We start from the raw sequence: 25,843 nt of genomic DNA on the forward strand, positions 1-25,843 counted from the left end.
CGACACCGGAGCTAGCTCTCAAGCTTGCTCAATGGAACAGAGTGCCTGGGAGGAGGGAGAAAGGATGAGAGGATAGAGACGAGCGAGGGAGAGCAGCGGGTGTGGAGGAGAGGGCCGCGTTCACTTATAACTCCGGTCTATACGTTACTACGACAGAATGCACGATGGTCCCTTGGACGCTCCGTTAGGGCAGCCGTGGTTGGGGAGCGAGCAGGGAGGGTGAGCCCGGCTCGGGATCACCAAGCGGATCTGGACCACAAAACCATCCCATGATGAACCCTGGAATTTCCCCGGCGTGGAGCAGAGAAAGGAAGAGGTACCAGCCTTGTTGCCACCAGCTTCGTCTCCTCCTCCTTCCACTCTCCCACCCGTCTGGTCGACCACTGCCGTGAAGGAGAGCGCAAGCTGGAGCAGACCCTGGTGCTCACGAGGGTGTGTTGAAACTCCACACCCCCCTCCCTGGTCCATCCGGCCTCGACGGTGCCAATCAGAGAGCTGCCATTAAGGTACCGCCTAGCTATTTCGGGCAGCTTGGCCGAGCTGGGGTTTGCACTTGTGGTTGAGTTGATCGAGGTGCGGAACAAAGGAGCTCCCAGAGCCAAGCAACAGCGCGCCCTGCAAGTGCAGCATCAACCCGAACCCTGATGAGAGCAGAACAATGACCTCGATGGGCCCGATGTCCAGGTGACGTCCAGACGGGCCGAAGTTTTGCTATCAATTGCCTGGCCCGCGGGATGTTGCCTCTTTGTACGGGGAACGACGTTGGAACAAGAGACAAAGATGAAGCTGTCACGACACTTCCTATCTCCGACCCCGCGATCTCTGATCTGGGGAAGATCTCGACGGCGTTCCATCTGTCACTATTGACAGAATGCGGGGAACCCGTGTCTTCCCCAGAGTCCTCCACAACTTTGTCGGCATCATGAAGTGCTTTTTGTCGGACATGATCATGAGAATCGCACGTGAATGTGATGCCAGCCGCCGAATCCATGGTGGGCTGGAGGTGGGTAAGCCGGCAACCAGCCGACGCTGACGCGGGGACCATCCGACCCTCCACGGCGGACAAACCATTGGGTCAAGTCCTGCCCGGACAGGGCAAGCTGCGCTAGCATGCAGAATCTCCATCTGGACAACGCGTTGCAGGCCCGTCTTCGTTTTCGGTTCTATAGCTGGCAGCAAGAGCGGCGGTCTTCAACCTGTCCTGCTGTTGTCTTTGGCGCAGAAGTGAGAAAACTGATGACCGATGGAACCGGCACCGAGCTACCCGGTCCCATCGGCATTCCCATAAGTCCTGAGGAACGGGGAACCGGAATCCTCCGCGGAGGCTCGAACGCCATCATTGAATGACGTCGATCGTTGCTGAATGAAACGGGTTGACAGTTCTTTCCTTCATCTTCCCATCGTCTTTTTTTGCTCTTCGCTCCCAGGCGGCGGTTTCTCTCATCCACGGCGGTGACTTCCTGAACCAGCGCTCTTGGTGGGCTGCCAAGAGATCGCTGTGTCCCCACCCAGCGAACATCCATGCAGTATCCGGGGGAGGCGTCCAGGGGCCGTCGAGAAAGTCCGGGGCTCCCTGGTCACAACTGGCAACCTCCTCGGCTTCTTGCGAACGTCAACGATGGGGCACATGAATGGAGCACCTGAAAATTTGACGCTGATGGGCTCCATGTTGCCATGCTGGGCTTGAGAATGGAAACAATCCGAGCATGTCTCCATTCAGGATGATACCGTTCCGCCGCGGTACCCTGCAAAGTGGATTCTCTTCATTTTTGTTGACACTGGTCTCTTACCTCTCGAGTTGACAGAATCCGCACCACCTCAACCATCTGAGCGGAGATGTCCTTTGTGTTGGATTGAGACTTCCATGAAAAGCCGATGGGCGATTTGCTTGAAGCACAACGCTCAGCCTCGCCTCTGGGAATGTTCCTGCACGGTGTCAGGTGCATGTGAAAATCACCGCCGTGGAAAACAAGAACACTTCTCTCTGCCGAACCTCTGTGACCAACGAGGGTCTAGCCGTTTTAAATTGCACCGTCGCAACAGCGGGAGTGATGTGCCATGCCTTGGCTGCGTTGCAACCCGCCCACTCTGCACGACTCCCACACCAACGCGGCGGATACCCGCGGATTGGATCCGCTCGGAGATGAAGGGCGGGTTGTCCAGGGATGCACCACAACACGAGCTCGTTGACGGACGTTGATGACAGCACCACCACCACAAGGGGCAGGTTGGGATTGACTTCGAGGGGTTTTTGCTACGGAGGACGCATTTCTTACCCATTCATCACCGCGAGAAACGCCGCCGAGAAGCTAAACAGTGTATGCCTCGTGCCCCTCGTGTGGCGACTCAGCCCTCAAGCCACAGTCGGACAGTTTTATGCGACAACCGTTTCTCCGTTGCTTACTGGTTGCTGTTCCTGGGGAGTAGAAAATGCCAAAGTACCGCCGGCCCATGGATGTGTTTTACACCTTCCAAAACCAAGTGTGCCTCCCGCCAATGATCTGCCATAATCGAACATCACAAACGTCCTCGACGGCACGGAGGTGGCGCCGACCTGGAGACGACGGTCGGTCAACACAACCAGTCATCACGGACAAACCTTGGTCACTCTGTCAGGACGGCATAAAACCCTGAAACAGAGCTCAAAACACCGGGCCGCCTTCACCGCTATGGTCATGAACGGGATATGATCCCAAAGAACTCACATATTCACACAGTTTAAAGTCCGGATCATGCCATTTTACACACTTCTGCCCAGTAAACAGACATTGGAATCCCGCAATTTGAGACTCGATAGACCAAGTTAATCTCGTTCAGGGGTTTCAGGTCCTTTCGTTTTGGAAACGGGGAGTTTTGCAACTTTCATGGAACTTTGACATTTTATGTGTAGTATTAATGACCCAGAAAGTCAGGCCATAATAAGTACAGATCCACACCGGCATCAGTCCGCGACACCGTTAAGTCAATCCCTCCAGAGTTGTGTGTGATAGGGTGTTTTACTTGTCGACTGTCGCCCAGCTAAACACATCAATCTAGGATAGGCACGCGGTCCATATATGGTCAAGAATCGTAAGCTAGCTGGTGTCTGAGGAGTGCGTGTGTGTATCTGAGGACAGGAGGGCGATTGGAAAAAAAACCACGCAATTGCAATGCGTGTCCAGTGCCACACAAACAATTCATCCGACCATCGTCCGGTAACCAGAGGATGTTTCATCTTGCATTTCACCTGAAGTCAAATGCTGATGTTCAAACCTGTGTCAACCCTGTGTCTGCCCCCAACGTGCAGGACGGTGTAGCACCGTGACTACCTATGTACCTACCTACCTAGAGAATATCCTGTGTGTTCTATATCCTCTTTATTTGCCGACCTCTAGGGCTCCTCCCCATGCCAATAACTCCGTCTCATCAATACGGCTCTCAAAACACTGGCGCCCTCCCCCCTTGCTCTCACAACTTGGAATTAAACCAGACCCCTCACAGTTTCGCTTTCGACGAGGGCTCCCACAACCCGGTCCGATCTAGTCCGGGCTCGCCATCAAAGATGTCGCGCTCCACTGCCCTCGCGTTGATCTGGAGATGGGTGGTCAGCATCGATGGCCCAAAAGGACAGTGTACTTAGTAAACAACGAAGTAGAGGGTAGATATGAAATATAGGCCAGGAAACGGACGAAAGAGATTGTAGATAGATACTCACCAACCGCGGGCCCAGCTCCCCAAGGCTCCTGGCCCCGAGCATTTTCATGCATGTTTCAATCTCGGCTTGGAGAACTGCGAGAGAGAAGGTGTTAGTCACAAACACACCTGCCAACACAGCAATACAGAAGAGGACTCACTCTCAAACACCCTCGCAACCCCATCCTCCCCTCCCGCTCCCAATCCCCAGAGTGCTGCCCTCCCAACCCCTACTGCTTTCGCGCCTAGACACAGCGTCTTCACCACATCCGTTCCCCTCTTGATCCCTCCGTCCACCCACACATCAATCGTCCCGAACACCTCGGGACAATACTTCCGAATCTCCAACAGCGTATGTACCGCGGGCGGGGCCGTATCCAACGACCTCCCGCCGTGGTTGGACAAGATCACGCCAGCCAAATTATGTTCCGGATGGAGACGGGCATACTTGGCGGCGAGGTATGCGTCCTCGTGGGTTTGGATGCCCTTGAGCATGATGGGCAGCTTGGTGTGCTTGGCCAGCCAAGGCAGGGTGGTGGACCAGGTCAGGTCGGCGGCGGTGCCGAAGAAGAGCTTTTGTCCCACGCCGGCGTTGACGCCCGGTTTCTTGGGCCCTGACGAAGGAGAGGAGGATGCGGCGGCGGCGGCCTCGTCGGCCAGGCGGGCCTCGATAGCTGCGCGTTCGTCGTGCTCACGCTTGCTGGGGACGGGCGCGTCCAGCGTCAGGACGATGAATTTGTACTTGTCAGACATGGCGTTGATGCGCTTCAGCATCGCCTCGCTCTTGGCGCGGTCTGTTTGGACGTATATCTGCCAGCCCAGGATCTGGCCCGGCGGAGCGGCTTCGGCGATTTGCTCTGGCGACATGGACGCGTTGTGAGAGACGATCTGCAGAGCGCCGAAACGCGATGCACCGCGCTGGATGCCAGCCTCGCCGGACGGATGGGCCAGGCGGGCCATGGCGGCGGGACTGACATACACGGGGGTGGGGAGGCGGTAGCGGCCGTTCAGGATGGTTGTGGAGGTGTCGGCGTGCCTGACGTCAATGAAGACGCGCGGACGGAGAAGGATTTGGCGGTAGGCCAGGGTGTTGAGGGATTTGGAGTAGAGGTCGTCGGAGGCGGAGTAGTAGTAGGCCCAGCATTTTTTGGAGATCTGGGTTTTGGCGGCAGCTTCGATGTCGTCGATGTTGAGGAGAGTTTCCAATGGAGGAGGCGGAGGCCGCGGTTCCGACTCTTCGGAACTGCCCTTTGGCCGCTGGAGTTTCTTTAAGCCCTCCGGATCAACGACTCCAAGCTTGGCCTCGGGCTTGAGATGCTCTTCAAGAGTGCCCGGGGGATGAATGGGGTCGAACTCGGCGGTGACATCCCGCCCGGAGAGCTGGAGGATGATTTTTGAGCCGCCAGGATGATAAGGGAGAAAATCAGTCACATCGTAGACATGGCCATGGAGGACCACCCAGCAGCTGTCTGGGGAGGTGTGTTTTGAGACTGAGAACCGTCAGCGAGTGAGTTTGTTATGAACTGTGGGTAGACTTGCCTTCCTCAGCGGTAAACACTTTTGTCTTGGTCATGTTGCCGTCCTGAAGTCACTAACAATGGGATGTTCAAGACGTCTCTCATTCAAGAGACACTGGGAATGGCTTCAATTTGTATCCCTCTGAAACTCAGGGCTATTTACAACTTTTCAACCATGAGCCCGGAATCGGCGGTGTCACAGGCCGGTCCCAACGGAGTGTGGTCTCGAGGCCGGTTCACGGGGTGGTGGAGCAGCGGATCGTGCCGGATGCATGCAGCCGGGGTGTCCGGCCGATGGATTGGAGGGAAATTCGGCCTCCGAGATGTAGTGCTCGCCTCTGGAAAGGTTCCGACTTGGCATGTTCGGAACCAAGCGTTTGGCAACAGCTAAAACAGTAGCATACCTAGGTGTCTTCGGAGAGACTGACAACTTCAATATCTTAGGGGGTAAGTCAACGCGAGAAAGGTTCGTGAGCAACCTTGGGCATGACCATGCTAGATAATAGGTATAGCGCCATATCGATGGGATCCAAGTGGTGTCAACCAGCATCTCGGGCCTCGCTGTTATGCATCATGGTTTTCAGGGGTGCTCTTGGCAATATCCCAACCAGCAAGAAATCTTCATCAATCCCTATGAACTCAGAGACTCAACCTGCACGTGTGGCTGCTTCACCACGAAGCCCCGTTGTGATATGTCGGGGTAGAATGGATCCATGGAGTCTCGAAGCGTGTTGGGAAAGTTCACCCCTAACCCTGAGATTCTAGCTTCCACCGCCTGTTGGGGAGCTCCCCCGGCTGGAGGTCACGGGAAGCCTCACAGACGGCAAACAGCGGGGCGTTGAAGCAGCAGGCTGACACCAGCTGGGGACCCCACTCCCTGCCGTCCCGTCATCCATCTTCCGTCATTCGCCCATCCATCCCATCTGGCCGGTAGACCATACCACCACCTCTGCTCCGTTGCCTGTTCCGCGTGAGCCTTTTTGACACCTTGTGCTTGTGACTACCTAGATCTCAACTTGTTATCTTTTGCTTGGGGAGCTTCCAACGCTCTCCATCACTGCCAACCCGTGCATCTTGTTGTTGTCTCTCCAGCCGACTCCAGGGAACTTATCGCAGCCGCTGATAAGCCTCCACGAGGCCGCATCCACAGTCCAGCAACCCGTCGCGACATATTCGAGGAGGACAACCTCCTCCGTCATTACAGCCATGGCTGTTGCCGAATCCACGGCTGCCCTCCCTCCGCGTCGGTGGCTACGCGTCCTCTGCTTCGGCGACTCGCTGACGGCCGGCTACTCCTCATGGGGCGCCGTCTTCCACCCGTACCGCTACAAGCTGGAGCAGATGTTGACTATGGCTTTTCCGGACCTGGAAATTGATACGGTCGATGACGGATACCCGGGAGACGCTGTTTGTAGGGGGTTTCGAGACAGGATACTTCGGCACTGTGGGTAGTTTTTACATGTCCGTGATCTGGTTGTGGGGAGGTTGTAAATGGTGTGATGGCATGAAAAGAGAGATGAGCATGTAAGCTGACTGGAGCGCGTCCACGCAGTTCCCGAACCAAAGAAAATCAGCAAGAGTCCGCGGAAGGATATCCAACAGAACGGAGACGAGAACCCTTCCAACGTTAACGGCAACGCCAACAGCACGAACGGTGTACAGCGGGAGAAAGCAGACGACAGCGCACAGCCATCTGATGGCTCGGCCGATGACACTGACGACAGCAGGCCCTACGACTGGGCCATAATACTCGGCGGGACAAAGTACGGGCTCCATATCTTTTCCCCTCTTACCCGCTCCTTGTCTCTTCACGGCACATTCCCGCTAACACTTGGCCAGTGACCTCGCGTTGGGGTACACTCCCACCGAAATCTTCAACGCGCTGAAAAGGGTTTGGGACGTGGCACTCTCGCGCCGATGTAAGGTGTTGGCGCTCACGGTTCCCGATGCCGGACTCCACGGCGCGCTGCGCGCCGAGATGGACGCCGAGCGCAACCGCCTCAATGACCTGATTCGCAGCTACAAGCGGGAGGGTTTGTATGTATCCCCTCATGCCTCTGTTTCCCATCTGCCGTTCCAGCCGGACTAACACACATGCCCAGTCATGTCTACGATCTCAACCGGCATGTTCCATACTGGTCCATGCCCGAGGCCGACCGCCGCCGGTTCTGGGACGATCACATCCATTTCACTACCGCGGGGTATGATCTGATTGGCAACAAGGTTGGTATCGCGCTGGTCAGCCTGTTAGCGCGGCAGCGGGGCCTAGAGCCTCAGCGTCCGCAGCAAAAACGCCGCAAGATAGCTTTTAAAGGTGACGAGCGCCGTTACGACGAAGAGGAGGACGTACCGGACCCAGCCGTGATCGATAAAGGTTATGTGGTGGTACGGTATGTGGATTTGGAATAACGAAGGCGACAGTGCTCGTTGATTTGTCGCCTCGTTTCATCTTGATTTGGCTCATTGGAGATGCAATGAGCGGATCTTGCCAGAATACATACAGCGGGACAAGGATCGGAGAGAAAGGCGTTTGGGCGCATCATTTTTGGAGATACCAACACTTATCAGCTAGACACTATCCCCCTTCCACGGGGCAGAAACTGATCTGGGATATTGTCGGGCCGCGGGTCAATACGTTATGCTTGGTTGTTTGGAGGTCATAAACACCGTCACATCTATTGCTCTCCATAAAACACCTGAAGGATGTACGGTCCCCGTGAAATTTAGCCTCTTCCACTCGCCTGGGTCCAGAAACTCCATCTATCCCCCATCACGCAGCCAACTGTGCGGCAACAAATTCGGGAAACTCAGCCTGCAGAGCATCTGTCAGGCGCTCCACGTCCTCAGCCACGGCTTGTACATTCGCGTCCCAGCGACGCATCTCCTTGCCCACTGCATCCGACGCATGCCCACTGACTCCACCGCCGCTGCCACCACCGCCTTCCTTCTCCCCACTACCGCCACCTTCACCAGCTCCCGCTGCCGCGTCGGCCGTGTTGTCGAAGTAAATGACCCTCTCGATCTGGTCAATCGACCCAGCCAACCGTCCTTGCTCAATCATCCTGGCCGTGGTCTCCTCCGCGCGCTCCCCGTCCAAACCAAGCAGCCTGCCCAGCTCGTCGAAGCCAATGTTGGCATACACGCGGCTGGCCGCGCGCAGGTTATGCTCGACGACGGCGCGAGCCAGGACGGTCGACCCGTCGGCGGTGGTGGCGAGCTGGTGCGGGGCGAGCCCCTGGGCGAACTTGTCGACCTCGGCAGCGGTGAGCAGGCGGTCGAGGAACATTTTTTCGAGGATGGCGTGCTCGTCGAGCTGCGCGGTGCGTTCGTCCTTGTAGAGCCGTCCCAGCGCGCGGCTGCGCTGCGGGCCGGCGGGGGCGAGCACGGCGCATTTGATGGCCATGGCAAGGGTGTGCAGGCGGTCCTCTTCGGCGACCTCGGGGGAGAAGCTGATGTCGTGGTAGCTCTTGGCCGCTTGGAGGAATTGGCGGTTGGAGTCCTGAATGCGTGCCGCCGACAGGCGGAAGTGGAGGTTCAGTTCCGGGTCGGGGACGTTGTGCATGACGCCGCGCAGCTTGTTGAGGTACGTCTCGGCGGACGTGCTATCGTCCACCTCGAGGTAGTCGCGGACGATGCGCACCCAGAGCGCCGCTTTCTCGGCGTCGGGGACCCGGCGCTGCGAGCTGTCGAGCGGGATCTCGGACAGAAGGCGCGCGGCGGCTAGGAAGTCCTCTTGGGATTCGTGGGCGGTGGCGGCAAGCTCGCGAAGGGCGACGCCCTGCTCGATCAGCGAGGAGGAGAGCGCCGCGGTGGGAAGGGCGCGGATGACATGCTCCGCGACGGCGATGGTAACGGTGTCATCGGCCAGGTTGCGCAGGGTGGTGACGAGACCGTCGAGGAGGGAGCGGGTGCCCACGACTCCGAGGTTTCCGGCGAGAACGGCATCTGCCCAGGTCTTGAGGTCGGTGGCCAAATTGTCGGGAGAGGATAGGGTTTGGAGGTTGGTGAGAATGTCTTGGTAGTTGTTGGCAAGCGGCGCCTTCTTGGCCTGTTCCAAGGCCGCTGCCACGCCGGGCGACGCCATCTCCGCGGCGGGCGCCAAACGGGGCGCGGGGTTGGGTTTGAATGAGGTTGGTGTAAACGGGAGGTTTGTCGGGAAGTGGGAAGTGGGAACCGGGAATGGTAGAGCGACCTGGTTTCTCTTGATTGATCGCCTTGCGGTTTGTTGAGCTCTTGGGAGAAGTATTTAAAAATGTTGTTCAGTGTTTTCACAATCGTTGGTTGTTGCCAAAGGCGAGTTTGTAGGGCGCCTGTAAATCCCTGGTCGAAAGATGGAAGCTACAAAGTAGAAGGTCGGTCGGTGGTGTTTGCGGAACCCAAACCGTTGTTGCTTGCCTGGAGCTTGAGTCGCTGCAGCCTGCCTGTCCAGATGGCGGTGGGGTTAGCGGGGTTGTGGGTCCCGGCCGCCGATCCGGTGTGGGGCAAAGGCACGGCCCCGAGATGGACGGGACCACCGACCTTCGCTTCCGTCCAGCTACCAGCTATCCACCAAGTGAGTGCATATCTCTCGCTACGTCCGGCGTATTAAGACTTTTGCATGGAAAACGATGTAGCACCTCCTATTTTGATAACTCTGTTTCTCTCTTGACTCAGCTAGTATCTACCCCCGGTCTTCAACAACCTCTCCCGCTCAGGTCAGCTTGACATCCTGATGCTGCATTTACATCCCATGGCGGCGCAAAGCTCTCTTAATCACGGAAGACCCGTAAGAACCGCCGAAAAGTATCTCTGCCAACCGCCGATGGCTCATTCCGGGGTTATTCTTCACGAACTCCACAGGTCTGTTTTCTGGCGCATCGCTGAGGAGCTTCGGCCGGCCCGAACGTTGTTTGACATCGCAGGTACCTCTCGAGATGGTGTACCGCACCTGGCTAAGTGTGTACCCCGTACGAGCAGCGATCTCGGTTTTCGAAAGGTGAGCATAGCTGTGGAGGTGAAGGATTCGAAGGCGCTCATCGCGCGTCAGATGTTTCGTCATTTTGTAAAGGCGTTTCAGCGATATTCTCAATCACGGGTAGAGGCTCTGGGAAAGCGGTAAGAGGTGCTATGCGATGACTCTGCTTCAAATCAACTGCCGGACTCTGGGTGTGAGGATATATAGGTTGGTGCTTTAACCCCGAACAATGAGGTACTTGTAGCATCACCAAGTGACTGATCGCAAGGTCCGAGCTGTTGAAAGGTCTGTGTTGAGGCTGTTTGGATGAATGTCCAAACACCGGGCGAAACGGAACAAATATCTATGAGTAAACCCGAAAGCTCCTGTTCTAGATTATCTATTCTGGCAATCCAAGTGTGACCTGGGTATTCTTCGTAACCAGATAACCAACGGTTTGACATACCCGTTTCAAGATCTATCCACCAATCCTGTCATGACATCCATGAGTTCTAAGTCGTGACGCCGGCTAGCATTTCAACTCTTCAGCTCATGACTCACTTTTGCCCACTTTCGCTGCTTCCGACCACCACCCTAGCTGCCTATCCCCATCTTTTCTTTCTCAAGTCTCTTCAGTGATTCAGCACCACCCCCTTCCCCTCCTCCCAATTATCAATCCCCTCCCTAATCCCCATCCAATACCTCAACCTCACCACCTCCCCGACCGCAGCCTTCACATCTCCCTTCTCCAACGCCTCGCCAACCTTCCTCTCCGACTCGGCGATCCTCGCCTCATTCGCCTCCTTCAACTCCTTCAAGTCCTCCTCCGTCCTGACCTCCTCAATCGCCTCCCTCGCTTCGAGCACCGTGAAGAGCAGTTCTTGCGCCTCCTCCGGGTCTATACTCCCTTCTCCTGCCTCCGAGACCCCAGAGAAGGAGGCGTGCGGCGAATTCGGATGGGACGGCCGCTCATCAGACTCGAGGTCGATGCCGTGCAGCTCACGAAGGAGGTATTGTGCGCGAAGCAAGGGCGAGGAGAGGGTTTTGTAGGCGGCGTTGATGAGGGCGGAGGTGGCTTCGGCGCGGAGGCGGGCGGCGGACTTGTGGGAGTCGGGTGACGAGGAATCTGGTGGAGAAGTGGATGCGGCGTGGTGGTGAAAGTCTGGGTGGGAGGCGGCTTGGAGGCGCAGGAACTCGCGGCGGAGGGCGCGCGTGTCGATGTGGAATTTCCCGCGCGGTGGCGGGCCGGAGGGGAGGGTTTCGGGGAAGAGGGCGTAGTAGGTTGGGATCTTGTCGTCGGGGGAGGAGGGGGATGAGGAGGAGCCCGAGGAGGAGGACGAGTCACTGGAAGAAAATCGCGCGAGGGTTTTAGGGGTCAACGAAGGAGCCCAGGACCGGGGCGTCGGAGCTGATCGTTGTTGAGCCAGCGACCGGAAGCTCCGCTGTGTTGGACTCGCAGTTGATGCAGACAGAGCAGCGCATGATATCCTGGCTGGGGAAAGACTATTTCGGCAGGTGGCGCAAAGCCGGATAGTAGGAGCGCAGCCAGACAAAGAGTAAAGTGAACGTCTCATCGCGGGTCAGAGTGAGGGAGCGTAGATTATTTGCGCCCGGAAACTGAAGAGGAATGCTCGGTTCAGGATGGAAGCAGGCTGGAAACGAGGAAACCAACTTCAAGTATGGAATGAAAAATGTCGCAAGCTAGGAGCCAGCCCGTTTCCGTGTGTGTATACTGCGTGTGATGTCGTGGTGTGGTCTGGCCACGAAAGGATTTCCAGCAGCCTGGTCCCGTGGTCTCCTTTGACATGCGATTTCGCAGAACATGGGAATTGTGAATACAGGCCGAAAAATGACGTCGGAGTTGCGAATGCCCCACGCCGAGCTCCGACGTGGTTGCGGAATTCGGACCCTAACCCTTGGCACGGAAGCTCCCGACGGAGCTGCGGTAGCAACCTGGAAGTTAAAGAGCGAAACCACCAAGACATGCAACCATAGGTAAACGCACCCTCAGAAATGGATCTCTAATTCTAACCATGCCTCTAGGCTTCACAGTGGGTATTCTTTACACATTTCGTCTTCTGTCCATAGTGGCTCTAGCCATTCAAAGACACCCAAAGTTAATGTACATAGAATCGGACACCCCCTGGTGCATGACCCATCCAAACCATCATTACAAGGTATACAAAACTTCCCACACGAAACTGGTATCCAATATGCCTCCAACACCGTTCAAATCATCACGTCTCTCCTCTCGACTCCGCCTCCTCTTCACGAGAGCACCACGCCTCTCCATCTTCCCCTCTCCTGATGCCACCACCTTTCCTTGTCCTTCTTATCCACCACGTTACCGTTATACGTATTCCACCGTCCGCAACACCCTTCCCTTCTCCCCCTAGTATTCTTACCAGAACCCTCCAGATCACTTTCCGCATCCCTACTATCCCTGCTGTGATCCCGACTCCTGCTCCAGCTCCTCTCTCTCCCACCACTGCCCCCGAACCGGCTCTTACTCCTGCCCCTCCACTTGCTGGTCCCCCCTTCTTTCCCGTCCGACCCGTCAATAACGCCGACCGTCTCCCCGCCGTCATCTCTCAGCATGTCCTCCACCGTCACCAGCCCGCCGCTCTCGTCCGTCGCTCCCGTGGTCTTGTCCGGTGTGAGGACGTAGCGAATCCGGGACTCGATTCGTCCCAAGAACGCCCCGACCCCGACTTTCTCAATCACCGCCCCGCGCTCGTCCGTCACGTTGACGAAGTACTTCGGCACGCGCTGCGCCGCCTCCAACCTCGCCTGCGCCGCGCGCCGTGCTTGGTGCAGATCGCTGTTCTCTCGTGGCAGCAGGGCTTCGAGCGTGGGAGGACAGAGTGGGCTGCCGGGCACGCTCCCTCCGCCGGTGCGGACTGAACTGAAGCTGGAGCTGTTGCGCGTGTGCCCGAAGTTGCCCGATCCCCATGGCACGTTGGGAGCGCTAGCGGCGCTGCCAGGACGACCCGAGCTGCTGTAAGGTCGGGTGCCGTAGGACGGCTGGGCAGTGGCGCTGCGGTGGAAGCGGTCCATCGGGAGTTCGACGCGTTCACAAGGAGCACACAGGGCTTGGAAAATACCTTCTGGGTCATTGGGTGCGCAGAGCCACCGAAGGGATGGGAAGCCTCCAGCGGCGATGCTACGGGCCAAGATGTTGTCGGCTGGCGTGGCGGCGTTAGGGAGGTAGGGGATATCCCAATGCAGTTTGCGGAGGGAGGCAGAGGCGAGGTACGGGAAGAGCATGATAAACTCGTCAGGCGGCATTTCCGGCGCGTAGGTCTGGACCAGGATGAAGCTCGACAGGTTCGTCAGGTAGGAGAAGATGCGAGCTATGGCGGGTAAGGATTCAATGTTCATGTGCAGGAGCGTTAAGGATTCGAGGGCGGCGCTGGAGGGTCGCGTCGCGAGAGATGAGAGGCCTGCCGTGGTGACGCCGGCGCAATGACAGAGTGACAGCTTCTTCAGCGCAGGCAGCGAAAGCAGGTTGGCATCGCTGAAACTGTTCGGGGGTATGTGAGAGAGGTAGAGGTTTTGGAGCGACGGAAGTGACCTAATGGTGCACTCGAGCAAGTTCGCTGGGCTTAATCCCGCTCCGGGGTGGCAGTGAACGACGAGCGTTGTCAGCTGCCTCCAGTTCGAGTGAAATGCCAGGAATTGTTGCGCTTCTTGCGGTTCCAACTCCCCGGGACCCCAGCGGTCACCTTGCATCGGAGACATTGGTGTCCGAGGCTGTCGCTGGTTTGCGGATGGCTCCAGGATCCAGTTCATCTCCTTCAGGTTCCTCCGGGTCGACAAGGCTTGGAATAGTCGTTGGAATGAGTGGTCGTATGACGGGTAGTAGCCCACGAGCCGTTCCAGGTTGGGGCACGCCATAACCACTGATGCGACAAGGTCGTTGTAGGCCACCTCCCCAACAGATCGCGGGCGTGCAGGAGGCTTCAGCGAGCGCACGAGCATCGCAATTTGCGGATTCGCCCGGAGGGTACGGCGCAACAGCACCATCCGAGATCCATATGTCGTCTTGGTCCGCTTTTTCATATTTGGCCCCTCGTGTCCGACGAGCTGGATGTCCCTATACAGGGCCTCCCGGGCATACTTGAGAAACCTGCGCGCGCTGACAGCTATTGAGCAGCAGTCACGCATCCAGCAGGTAGCACAACTTGTGCTGCCTGGCTGCAAATGCAACTTGCGAAGCTCCTCCAGCATCATCTCCAGAACCTCCCCCGGTAGAGCGGCAAACAGTTCTCCTGGCGGCGCCTTTCGGCGCTGCTTGATTGGTGCTGGCCTCGACCATGGGTAGTTCTGACTTCCCACGGCGCTTTGCCATGTCACCGGGGCTGACGATGGCCGGAAATTTGGGCTGGTCGGCGAGAACTCGACGCTCGTTTGGCTGCTGCTGAACGACGCGGTACGCGTTCGGCTCTCGAAACTGTCACGATATGAGACGTAACTGCTCGTGGCGGTGGTGACGCTGCTGTGGGAAAGACGGCGAGGAGTGTTGTAACCTCCAGGATAGCGATCCGTCCCAGGTGCTGGACCGTCAGGATAGGCCATTGGCATCGGGCTGTGGGATACTGGGACATGGTCCGCCTCAGGACCGATCGGACCCGGCGGGTAGCCTGCCACGGCCTGCATTTCGGCGTTTGTTCGTGGTGTCCGGGATGCGGGTTCGGAATCCTGCGTCGGGTACCTTGCAAGCGGCCCTTCCAACCGAGGCCGGGGCGGCCGCAGGTCAGTGAGAGGCGCAGCAGCGGTGGATTTCGGCTTCGGATTCGGAGGTGGGCCAGACTGCGCGGGAGCTTGCGGATTGGATGGAGTCGGAGTCGGTTTCAGAGGCTGTATCTCATCCTGTTGGATCGTGTACCAGCGTAATACAGCAGACGCCGAGAACGTGTGCCGATGGTTAACCTTGTTGTAGAACGCCGGCGGTGGGCTGATGAGACGGCAGAGAGATTGTCAGCGGACTTTCCAGGCCGGCGTCTTCTCGACAAGAACAAGCAAGGAGAAGGCAGACAACAAAGCGACCAAATGTTGAGTGTCGAGAGAGCCAAGACGTTCTCGGAGACGTGAAGGATGGGCCAAGCGGCGCTTTTAAACGACATGCAGATCGCCTTCAGCCCCGACCTGCTTGACGGACCCAGATGTCGGGCTGCTTGCTCTCTTTTCTGATGTCTGCTGGACGGCTCGGCGTTGACTCAGATGCCGGAATCTAGCCCTGCAGCCTGCAGCCCTGAAGCTTCTGCAGATTATGTAGGACTCGGTGCAAGGCGTTTTTGGGCACGATGCAGCGATAAAGGAGTCGGGTTTTTTACGTAGCTGCAGGTACGCGATGCGTCGCGAGTCCCCGAGCGCTTGCTCGGTTCTTGGTTGGCTGAGGATGGCAACCTAGCCGCTTTGGACAGACTTGTTGCGATGGCGCCACGGAAAGGGGGCCATGAAATTGCGCCGCCCGCGGTGACACTGTCTCGTCCGTTTCTACCGTAAAGAGTCTACATGGCAGACAAGGTGCGAGTTTCTTCCTTGAAGAAACCTGGATACTGATGAGACTCTGTGGCCACTGGCAGCGAATCACTTGAACCCAGCCATCAACAACGTGGTGTCGATGTGATGCTGGGCCAGGGCGAACATGGAAGAACGAAAAGGGGCAACCCGATCGGGAAGCAATGTCAATGGAAGAGACAAGAGACGGCTGGCGATGGGGGAACAGGGGCAGGGGTTGCCCGACCAGTGGTGTTCTTCAGCGCGCCAGTCCCCACCACAGCCGCGGAGCCAGCAACCCCAAAAGTGAACCATGACAGCTCCAAGCAAATGGCAGCGCGGCAACGGCCGAGCCAAATCCACAGGTGCGGAACAAAGAGAGAATTGCTGACTTACCGCGATGGTGGCTTTCTTCGCCGAGCGTTGTTGTGGTCGCTGTCGGTGGCGTTGCCGTTCTTCTTTGCAGAGTCCGTTTCTGCAGAGGCAGAGGCAGCCGGCGCGAGAGGCTTGGGCTTGATGCTAACGGCGGGAGCGGGAGGCTCGTCGTTCTTTTTGACATCGGCTTTTTCCTTCCCCAGAGGGGTCTGGTGTGCCTTGGCCAAGGCCACGAGATCCGGCGGAGGCTTCTTCCGCAGAACCCCGACTTTGACATCAGAAGTGTCTGACATTGAAGTCCTCCTTCCCGTCATCAGCTCGCGGAACGACAGGATCGAACTTTCGCTGTTGCGGCGCCGGCGGCCACTCCAGGGCCACGGGGGCTTTTCTGGAACATCGGAGCTGATGGTTGTGATCGTCGTTGTCGACATGATGGTCGTGAAGCGGGCGGTCCGGAAGCGTCGTCGCTCAAAGGTGCTGTCGTTACGCAGACATACCACTATCGGGGCGATTGACGGGATTAGCAACGGCGTGAGGTGGTGTCGTCCCGGAATTGGACCCTCAGCTGCGCATACGCAACAAGTCTGCGTGTCTGACCAAGTCCTGGTTTCCAAGGTCGTGAAGGCTCCTAGGTATCCAGAGGAGTCGTCTCAAAAATAGTGGTCACTGGGGCAGGTAGGAGATGTCGTACAAGTTTCCCAAACTCGTTCACTCTGGCAAATTCGACCTGGGTTTGGCAAGATTCCAAGAAATCGACCCCTCACGAAACTCGGGCCTTTTTGTCTTTGATGTTGGCCTCTGGGACGTGCGGCTGTGACGGCGGGAACACGTTGGGTTACACGCTCAATGCCCGTGCCGGCAGTCAGCTGGTTCCCTTCGATTTGGAGGGCTTGTCCGGCTGATTCAGATGCAAAGGCGGGTTGGCGATGAATGAGCCGTGGAATGGATGGCATGAAGTTCCATGGTAGATCTCACCCTGCTGCTGCCATCAGCCTCTGCGCATTGTGGCCCATCGTAGCGACGGCATGCACGCGGGGTGCCGCGGATGCATCGAGCTTAAGTAACTGCCTCCCCAGGCGTTGGAGCCTGTACCGAAGGGATCGTCGGTACGGCTTACGGAGTGCTCGGCACCCAAGTCCAGTCGTCGATCCATCCATCCGGGCTGATCCAAGAACCGGGCTGCATCACCGGGCCGCAAACGCGAGACTCCGATCCAAGCTCCTCGCGAGCTATTATTGCTGATAGGCTGCCTGGGGTCAGCCGAGAAGCGTCGTCTTCGCATACTTTCCCAGAATCGATTGGTTGGTGCTGCACGGTGCCGGTGAGCTGGACAACGAAAACCCGCCGTGGATTGTACCAGGCCAAGGCGTCGAGGGTTTTCCAAGGTTTTACATGCATGGGTTTTGGCGGCGTTGTCCTCCAATGACAACTCCAAAGGTGAAGAAGGCAAGAGAAAAATGTGCTGGCAACTGGCTGATGTGTGCCAAAACATGGCAAATACATTGCGTGTGCGGGGTTGAGATTTTGCGGGGCAAATGCCCGTCCAGCTGAAAACAGCAAGGCACGTTGCTCCATTTTGTGCGCTGGTCCCCAAGATCTGGCAGCCACTAAACAACTCTTTTGTCAGTCCTCCATCTCGTATCCTCGATCCAGCTCCAAACACTAATGCACTCGAGGGACGCATGTTCCAGCTTGCGGTGATGTGGTCTCCCATTACACGAGAGGAGCAAGGTTATAGGTGGCCTGGAACCCACGTCGAGGTTTGTCATGGACAAATTCTTTCTTCAGACTTTTCCTTGTCTTTCTACGCACCACCGCCGGCCAACTCCGTTGACACTAGGTACCTTTTTCAACAACAACGCCCCTCCCACCTCATTCCAGGTTCCACCTCCCGTGCCTTCGTTGGTACATACAACGCCGCCGGCCATTCTCCGCTATACCTGTGACCTGCCCGAACTCCGCCAGCTTCTGAGAGCATGATAGATCTCGCCGTCATCATCATGCGCCCAATACCCTCATTGCAGCGAGTCCGATGACTGCCCATCCCCATAGCCCAACTCCCCTTTTCTCTCCACCATTGTCGGCATCACCATCCGACCTCTTATCGCTTTTTTGGTACGCGACATAAAAGGATCCGAGGTCCTCCTTGCGCCGACCGTTGTTGTTGAAGCAATCAAAAAGGGCCATGGAGTTCGCTATTTTGCCCTCGTCCGTCCCGTTGAGCAACTGCAGCCGGCTCGGTGGCAGCTCGCACCATGCGATGCAGTTGTTGATCCAGTGAACCTCATGCGGCGCGCAACACACCTTCATCCAGTTGGCTCCTTGTGTTCCGCCCGGCGAGTAGGCTACATCTAGCCCGTCGGGGATAGCCCTTGGGATCATCTCCGCGGGCGGCAGGATGTCATTACCCGCGGTCGGGCACACAATCCCAGGCACCGTGTGGTTCAGGTGGTCAATGGAAGTCATCTTCACTGAAATTTGCTGCTGTTCAGGAGAGTTGAGAGCAATGTCGAAGCCGTGGAGCTGCGTAGCTGACAAGGTGGGTTGAAGACGTTTGGCGCGTCTGCTAAAGAACGTGTCCTCGAGTCCAGTCAATCTCGAGTCGATTGATGAGAACGAGTGAACAGATTTGGACGGAAGAAAAAAGAAATGAACGACAAGGCCGTTTTCCTCGAAGGATGATGATGACGAGACTCGGCAGTATGGGTGGGCGTTCACTATTTGAACTCCAGTCTTGTTGTCTTCCACCATCCTGGTCTATCAAGCCGTTGTGTCAGGGCATGAAACTGGAACTTTTGCTCCTCAGTTCAACAGCCCAATGTCACCGTAAGAGCCTCCTACCCCTTTCTGCTTAGCCCATCTGCTTCGGCTTGGCCGTTGGAGTGAAGTTTGGTCATGTTACATGCTGCGCCGCTGTGAAGATTCTGCTCCTTTTGTCAGAGAAGCGTCGTGGAAGGAGCTGTCGAGTCGAGTGACTTGCAGAAAGGGTCTCCACCAAAAAACATATGTCCGCCCCAACCAAGTGTTTGCTTGATGTTAGAAGAAGAGACGCGAACAAGGCTCCCCGACGCCTTGGGAGAAACATCCGAGACCATTGGGAGAATCAAGTTTTGGGTCTCTCAGGATGAGTTTGATGTTTCCGCTTAGGGTGAAAGCAAGATTTGTGAGGTCTATTACAGAGTACAGACGGAGCCCAGGAGACGACCGATTTGATATCCCATGACCAGGCATCTCATGCATGACATACCAATATAATCGCGTTGGGTATCTACATTACCAAACTCGTGTCGTTCTATCTGGGTGTTGAGTATCCCAACTACGCCAAACTCCTCCCTCATTAATTAATTACCTTCTATTCAAACCTATTAGCTGTCCCCGTCAGACCCTTCCCGCTCCTCCTCCCCCCGATCTCCTTTTCTTCATCCACAGGCGCCGCCCTCTCCCGATCCCGCAAACTCCTTCTCAGCCTCAGCCAGGAAAGTCTATCCCACCTCGCCTTTGCCTTTTCGTCCATATCCCCGTCTCCTCTCCAGCTGGACTCAAACCCTTCCTCATCAAAAACGCTCATGTCTGGCCGAGAGCCCCTAGACCTGGTCTTGTTTGACAGCTCATCCAAGGCTTGGCCATCCCACGGCTCATCCGACAGCCCCCGACTGGGAGGTCGTTCCCACGACCCGGACAAGCTCGAAGCCTTCTTAGGATTCTTCCTGGCTTGCCTTTTCCTCGCCAACCTGTCCAACCTTTTAGCAAAGTCCCTCTTATCCACCTTCTCCCTAGCGCCAGCAGCCACCCCTCTCGACAGCTCCGAATCGCTCCCATCCGAGTGGCTCTCTCCCGAGCTGCTGCTTGTGGTGCTGTCACCGCCCGCCTCCCTCCTCTTCCTGCGCTCCTCCTCCTTCCTCTTGCGCCTGCGTTCCTTATCCCTCGCGCGTTTGTGCTTCTTGGACCCAAGCCAGGCCAGAAGTTCCACAATCCTGCGGACAGTCCACCCGCGGACCTGTTTGCGCAGGCGGCGGAGCGGGTAGTCGATTTCGTACGAGTCTTTCCAGTGGTTGTTTTGCCAGCGCGCGTGGCGAACGCGGTAGCGGCGCCGCCTCCAAAGATTGCGGAGGTACGGGATGTGCTCATGGAAGCGCCAGATGCCGAGCAGAGGGGCATAGCGTCCCTTGGTTCGCATGGTGCTGCTGTCGTCCGAGAGGCTGGAGTCGGAATCGTGTTTGCCAGACAATCGCTTCGCAGACTTGGAGCGGAGGCTCCCGAGTCGTTGTTTGTTGGAGCCGTACAGGTCGTCGGAGCGGCTGCTGGAGGGCGCACCTTTGTAGGTTTCTTCCTTGTCGGAGTCGTGGTCCATATCGGAGTCATCCAGGTTGGGATGGAGGGCTGCATCGGGGCTCTGGATTGCGTTCATGGCCTGGAAGTAGAAATCCTTTGCCCAGGCAATAAGCTTGTTGACGTAGAGCGCAAGGGCAATGAGCGGTATAGAGATGGCGGCGGAGATACCAACTTAGAGGGGTCAACACAACGGTTCATCAGGAATGGGACGCAAGAGGGTACTTACAAATATAGGCCGATACCAAAGACAATGGCCACAGATTTTCTTGCGTTTCTGGATGCTTGGGGAACGCATCGGCCTCCAATGTGAAGAAGCTAGTGATAAATGACAGGGGGAGCTAGGGCACGTCATTAGCATCGAGCTCTTCTGGACCATCAGGCGAGAGATAACCTACAAACACGACGGTGACGAGAGTAAACACAAGGATGATCTAAGACCTTGAGTTAGCCAAACACCCTTTGCAAGACAGCGTGGAAGAGCTTACATTTCCCTGCCGTTGCGACTCTTCGGAACCCTCACGAGCGAAGCGCGCCTCCCAGCCGTTTGCATGCTTTTGCTTCAGATCCAGCAGGTTTTCGAGCTGTTCCTGTCAGCACAAGCTCTACTGGAACACCGGCAAAGGGCAGCCCAAGCACTTACCGAACTCTCCACCTTTTCGGCGTAATCTAGCATGTCGTTGACGATGCGCATGTTGTTGTCTACAATGCCCATCGTCTCCAACATAAGGTCCATGTTTTGCAGAATCCCTTTCTTGGTACCCTTGGCAGGCGCAGAGCTGGTCTGGTAGGGTGGCTCGCCATCCTTACCCTTGCCTCTGGAGTCTGCCCTTCGGTGGGACTGGAGATCCAATGAACTTGGGGCTGGCGTGTTGTTGTTGAGGGGCGTCGTTTGGTCCCTGAGGAGTTGGACGAGGTTCTGAAGCACCAGCAACTCACCCTTTCCCAATCCAGTGCCTTGCACCGTGGGCTCATCATCACCTGCAGCGTTGTTGGAGGTCTTCGGGTAAAGGCTGAGTAGCTTATTTAGGACGTCCTTTTGCTGGGTGAGGACGTTCTTGACGATGTTGAGTTCGTCCTGGATATCCATAATCTCGACCAGCAGTTCCGTCTCCTCATCCAAACTGAACAGAGTGTCGATTTGGCGCTTGCGCTCTTCAGGGGCCAGGGTTCCACGTTGCAAGCGCTTGGTCGTCTGTCGGAAGCTGTCAAAGAGTTGGCCTTGTTTCTCCGACACGTTGTTGATGGACGACTGGAAGCATTCGTGGAACTGGAAGTTGGAGGGGCCTTTCCTCCTGAAGAAGTCGACACCTGTTCGAAGCACCAGGTGCAGGAGGTCTTCGGCGGACTTGATAATGGGCCGGTCCTTGTTTTCTTTTAGCTCTCTGACCACAACCCTACTGAAATTGAACTCCTCCTGACTGTCCCACGTGCTCGGAGAGCTGGTGATAACAGTGCCATCGTGGAATGCCCAGGCCCAAAGCTGGTCAACCATGACGATAGGGCGGTTCTTGGGGTGCGGACAGATACTTTTGTCCATGGCCCATCGGTAGCCGACTTGGCTCTTGTCGCGAGCTTCGGTCGAACTGAGCATGTAGTAGGAGAACTGGTCCAGTGTTCTCCGACAATGAACGGGCTTCACCTTCTTCGAGTCCAGGTACCCTCTGAGCAACTGGACGTCACGGCCCCTGTCGGCAACCTCGATGGCATGAAGAACCGGAGTTTCAAGTGGGTACAGTCGGCTCGTCTCTTTAGCGTCGCTAGACTCTCCGTCATCTGAGCTGGTAACAATGCTTTGGTCGTCGTTGCGATTGTCTTTGGGATTCAGTCTCCGTCGAACTTTGGAATCAGGACTGCTCTCGCGAGCGTTGGCAATACGCATGGCCCGATCCGCCTTTCTGAAGGCGTGGGTAAGGAACTTGCGATGCCGGTGCCGCTCAAACCCCAAGATGGGCATCTGTGGCTGTTAGTTACAGGATTATCGAGATAAAGAGGTGTCACCACATACGTATATTACAATTGCATCGGCCTCTGTCCTCACAATTTCCGGCCCTGGCGATGGGACCGGCTTGCCATGCTTGAGCCGCTGGTAGTCCCGATTGTCGACTGGTGTGGGAGGGAGCTCATCAGCTTTGAGAATGATAGTGGCACCGCTGTCAGTGCTATTGTACCGGGTCGCTTTCGGCTTCGTCTCTGGCTGCGTCTTCGTAGCGACAGTGGTGTAAAAATGTTTGTATCGCCGTGCTTGAGGGAGCATGTAGCGGTCGATGAGGCGGGAGCCTTCGTGACGTTGGCCGCCCAATGATGCATCATGGATGTCCATGCTGATCAACAGATCGTGTATCCATTGTTCATTGTTCGCTGGGACGTGTATCCAGCGGCATCGGACGCGGTCCGCTGTCAAGTTTTCTGGCCTTGCATTCTTCAAAATAGTGCCTACATTCCCGTTGCCCCGGTAGATGGCGTCAAAAACAGATGGGATTTCAAAATTGAAAACCTCAGAAAATTTTTCTTTTTTCTTCTGAAGAAACACCTCAGCGAGAATCATGTCGTATGCTTTGCAGGCTTCCATTTGCGGCCCAGGGTCCGGCATTCGAACCGTGTCGACCGCGGGAGTTGCAGACGACGAACTGCCGATCACGAGGTGTTTGTCCTTCAATCGGCGGATCCATTGATTGCCCTCGCCCTCAGCATATGCCCATGGCGTCCTGCCGTCGTTATCCCTGTCGTCTAGACGGGACCCATTCTTGATGAGCAGGTTGATGATCTGAGTGAATGCCTTTTCGCGTGCCGGATCGATGTTTCCACCGCATTCGAAAGTAAGGTGAGCTGCTTCCTGGACGGCAATGTTGAGGGCTGATCTGCCACCTTTGTCCTTTTTAGTCACGGACGCATTGCCTTGATAAAGGAGCCTCCTGACAGCTTCCGGGTTACCGGCTCCCACGGCAAGGTGCAAGACCGTCCGGCCCAGATGGTCTCGCAAATCCACAGGGAATTTATCCTTGAGGAAGTCGGGCAAGCATTGGGTCAGCATGTCTGACTTGGCGACCGAGCACAGAGCAACCAAAGATCTCTTGATCTGATCTACGATGGCTCGATAGTCGATATCTCCGGGCCCCTCGAACCGGCTGAGACGATGGGATGTCAAGGATTGCTTCATGATGAGCAATGCTTCAGAGTTCTACAGGTGGTCAAGGTCAGTTGAGCGCCCACATAACCAACAAAAGGCAATGACATACCTTCTCCTTGACGACCGTTGCGGAGCCATGATGCCAGATGACGGGCTTTGAATAAGCAGACAGGAATCTTGACAGCCTGTTCCACATGGAGTAGACATCAATTTTGTGAGATTGGGCTCCCGAGGCGGTGCGAGCTTTGCCCATCCAGTCCTGGGTCCACGCCTTCTTGGCCTCCTGGCTTCGGCTGCGGGGGAATACATCCTTCTCTGGACCAGCAGCAGGGGCGTCCAGCAATACGAGACTTGCAACCTTTAGAAAACCAGTCGTGGCGTCCTGGTTCTCCCTCGTCTCTACGGCAAGCCTGATCATTGCTCTCTCGACAATGAGAGCGCCAAAGCCATTGCCGATAAATACGATGGGCACTCGTCCATAGTCGATAGTGTCGGAAGTCCTCTTTTGAACGAGTCGGCTGACCATGTCCTGGGCCAATTTTGTCAGATACTCCCAGGGTTCAGCGACCTTCTCGACACCCTTGTACGTGTAGCACATAACGCGGGCGCCGGGAATTTGAGATGGCAGCATGTCGAGGTCGGTGAGCCAGTTGACGCGCTTTTCGGTGGAGGGATCGATGGAGGATTGTCGGTCGGACTGCACGTCAAGAAGGATCCGCCGGCGCTCACCCAGGTCGCCAACACTGGATACTCTTTCTTCCTCAATGAGCGCAGAAATCCGGTTCCCCGGCTTCTTCTTTTCGAATGTCGACATTCTGTGCACGGGCCTCCGAGAGGTCTCACTGTGCGTGTCTCCGAACGGGGATGCGCGCTCATATTCTGGGACCGAAGGCAGCCCGAAAGGGGATTCTTCTTCCAACATAATCTCCTGGAAAAAAGTTGGTTCTTGGGAATCATCGCCTGGGGCCGACGAAGGACGAGGTGCCGGAGAAGAATTGGGGCGAGATGGAAGCCCTTGGCCATCTGCGGAAGGGTCTACGGAGCTGCCTACTCCCGGCCCAGGGTCTTTGAGCCATTGCTGCATGAACCAGCTAGGCTCAGGGGCGACTTTCTTTCTCGTGATGGAAGAAGACGGTCCGTATTTTGCCTTGGAGCGACTGAGGCCCGGTGTTCCAGCTGTCCCTAGGCCATATTCGCCATCCTGACTGATGATTCCGGCTGATGGGAATGGGGCGCGAGAGTCTCGCGGGTCTAGGCCCCGGCGTTTCTGCTTCTTGCGGTAGACAAAAGCCTTGCTCAGAGTTTCATCGATGTCGTGGATGGCGACAATGTCGACACGCGGAACGAAGTTCGAAGTATCGGCAGGGTACACGATACGGAGGTCAGAGGTTTCCTGGGTTGGTTAGCAACCACCTCACCGTCCATTCTGTGGGACGGACACCTACTTCAGGCTTTGGCTCTTCAAGTTTGGCAGGCCCTGCCTTCCTGGCCAATCTGTCAATCCTTTCGGGCTTTTGGTCACGTTTGTCAGCCTTTCCGCCTTGTCACCCCTTTTCAGCCTCCAGTGACTCTCTTCCTTACCTTCTTCTCCGTTTCCTTGATGCCTTTCACCGGCTGTTGACCCTGCTGCTCGGACGGCCCGGGCTGCACAGCCTTCCCATCTCCCGCGGTTCTGGACAAACCCCATTTTGCCAATCTCCTGGTTCTGGACCCAGTCGCTTCTGGCTTCTTATCGTCTCCGGTACCGGGTACTGTATGGGCTGGATTGATGATCTCTCCGCCCTCGACTTTGGGCATGAAGTTCGAGGTTTCAGGCGCCACGTCCAGAGGCGCCCCGAATGAAGTTGGTATCGCAGCATTGTTGTCCGTGTCCTTGCCTGCCACCCCGTTGTGTATTGTCATATCCCCTGAGCGCAGGACATCTTGACCGTCCACTCCCCGAACTGCACGGTCCTCTGACGGATTGGGAGCAGGAGCACTCATTGCGAGCGCATATGTTTCGTCGTGCCCAGTTTTGGGCTGTCCTGACGTCGAGGAGATCAAGGGTTGCGGCTCATCGCCGGCGAGAAGCGACAGGACCGGAAGATGTAAAAAAGTCACTCCCCAAGCGCGAGTCGCCTGCGCCGTGTCGTATCGACAAGTCGACGGCGCAGTTGCTGGGGTGCCGAAGCGGGGCGGGCCAGACTTTCCGCACCCATGTCAGCCCGCATGGTTATCGAGCATCACCGACAACGTCGACCAGGGCCTTGACGAGGCTGGCGGCGACAGGGCCATCACGAGCCAATCATGGCTTGTGCAACGCAAGTGCAACAACCCAGCCTTTCAGGAAGCGTTGTGGAGTGGATGTGTTGGAACCAACTGCATGCGGGCTGCGGTGGGATCATG

General features: G+C 56.6%; 7 protein-coding genes across 7 annotated transcripts; 2 read left to right on the forward strand and 5 right to left on the reverse strand.

The window, feature by feature from the left end:
• Positions 1 to 3,474: 3,474 nt before the first annotated feature.
• VTJ04DRAFT_6028 (uncharacterized protein) lies at positions 3,475 to 5,245 on the reverse strand (the record flags this gene model as incomplete). The annotated part of the gene is made up of 4 exons (XM_069364206.1): positions 3,475 to 3,570; positions 3,695 to 3,768; positions 3,834 to 5,162; positions 5,212 to 5,245. 4 exons carry the CDS (start codon positions 5,243 to 5,245, stop codon positions 3,475 to 3,477), a joined length of 1,533 nt encoding a protein of 510 aa, XP_069218055.1.
• Positions 5,246 to 6,395: 1,150 nt separating this feature from the next.
• On the forward strand, positions 6,396 to 7,598 carry VTJ04DRAFT_6029 (uncharacterized protein; the record flags this gene model as incomplete). The annotated part of the gene is made up of 4 exons (XM_069364207.1): positions 6,396 to 6,633; positions 6,742 to 6,952; positions 7,029 to 7,226; positions 7,292 to 7,598. 4 exons carry the CDS (start codon positions 6,396 to 6,398, stop codon positions 7,596 to 7,598), a joined length of 954 nt encoding a protein of 317 aa, XP_069218056.1.
• Positions 7,599 to 7,959: 361 nt separating this feature from the next.
• On the reverse strand, positions 7,960 to 9,273 carry VTJ04DRAFT_6030 (uncharacterized protein; the record flags this gene model as incomplete). The annotated part of the gene is made up of 1 exon (XM_069364209.1): positions 7,960 to 9,273. The coding sequence occupies one exon, from the start codon at positions 9,271 to 9,273 to the stop codon at positions 7,960 to 7,962; it is 1,314 nt and encodes a 437-aa protein (XP_069218057.1).
• A 1,481-nt stretch (positions 9,274 to 10,754) lies between these two features.
• On the reverse strand, positions 10,755 to 11,696 carry VTJ04DRAFT_6031 (uncharacterized protein; the record flags this gene model as incomplete). Its single annotated transcript, XM_069364210.1, has 1 exon — positions 10,755 to 11,696. One exon carries the CDS (start codon positions 11,694 to 11,696, stop codon positions 10,755 to 10,757), a length of 942 nt encoding a protein of 313 aa, XP_069218058.1.
• Positions 11,697 to 12,155: 459 nt separating this feature from the next.
• Positions 12,156 to 12,518, forward strand: VTJ04DRAFT_6032 (uncharacterized protein; the record flags this gene model as incomplete). Its single annotated transcript, XM_069364211.1, has 1 exon — positions 12,156 to 12,518. The coding sequence occupies one exon, from the start codon at positions 12,156 to 12,158 to the stop codon at positions 12,516 to 12,518; it is 363 nt and encodes a 120-aa protein (XP_069218059.1).
• Positions 12,519 to 12,523: 5 nt separating this feature from the next.
• VTJ04DRAFT_6033 (uncharacterized protein) lies at positions 12,524 to 16,952 on the reverse strand (the record flags this gene model as incomplete). The annotated part of the gene is made up of 4 exons (XM_069364212.1): positions 12,524 to 12,534; positions 12,582 to 15,079; positions 16,021 to 16,498; positions 16,691 to 16,952. The coding sequence occupies 4 exons, from the start codon at positions 16,950 to 16,952 to the stop codon at positions 12,524 to 12,526; spliced, it is 3,249 nt and encodes a 1,082-aa protein (XP_069218060.1).
• A 2,399-nt stretch (positions 16,953 to 19,351) lies between these two features.
• Positions 19,352 to 25,441, reverse strand: VTJ04DRAFT_6034 (uncharacterized protein; the record flags this gene model as incomplete). Its single annotated transcript, XM_069364213.1, has 9 exons — positions 19,352 to 20,502; positions 20,558 to 20,669; positions 20,727 to 20,762; positions 20,817 to 20,912; positions 20,972 to 22,285; positions 22,337 to 23,509; positions 23,568 to 24,851; positions 24,904 to 24,969; positions 25,040 to 25,441. 9 exons carry the CDS (start codon positions 25,439 to 25,441, stop codon positions 19,352 to 19,354), a joined length of 5,634 nt encoding a protein of 1,877 aa, XP_069218061.1.
• Between the last annotated feature and the right edge of the window lie 402 nt (positions 25,442 to 25,843).

The sequence above is a fragment of the Mycothermus thermophilus genome, assembly GCF_041956435.1.
Source record: "Mycothermus thermophilus strain CBS 625.91 unplaced genomic scaffold VTJ04scaffold_4, whole genome shotgun sequence".
In the NCBI taxonomy this organism is placed as follows: Eukaryota; Fungi; Ascomycota; class Sordariomycetes; order Sordariales; family Chaetomiaceae; genus Mycothermus; species Mycothermus thermophilus.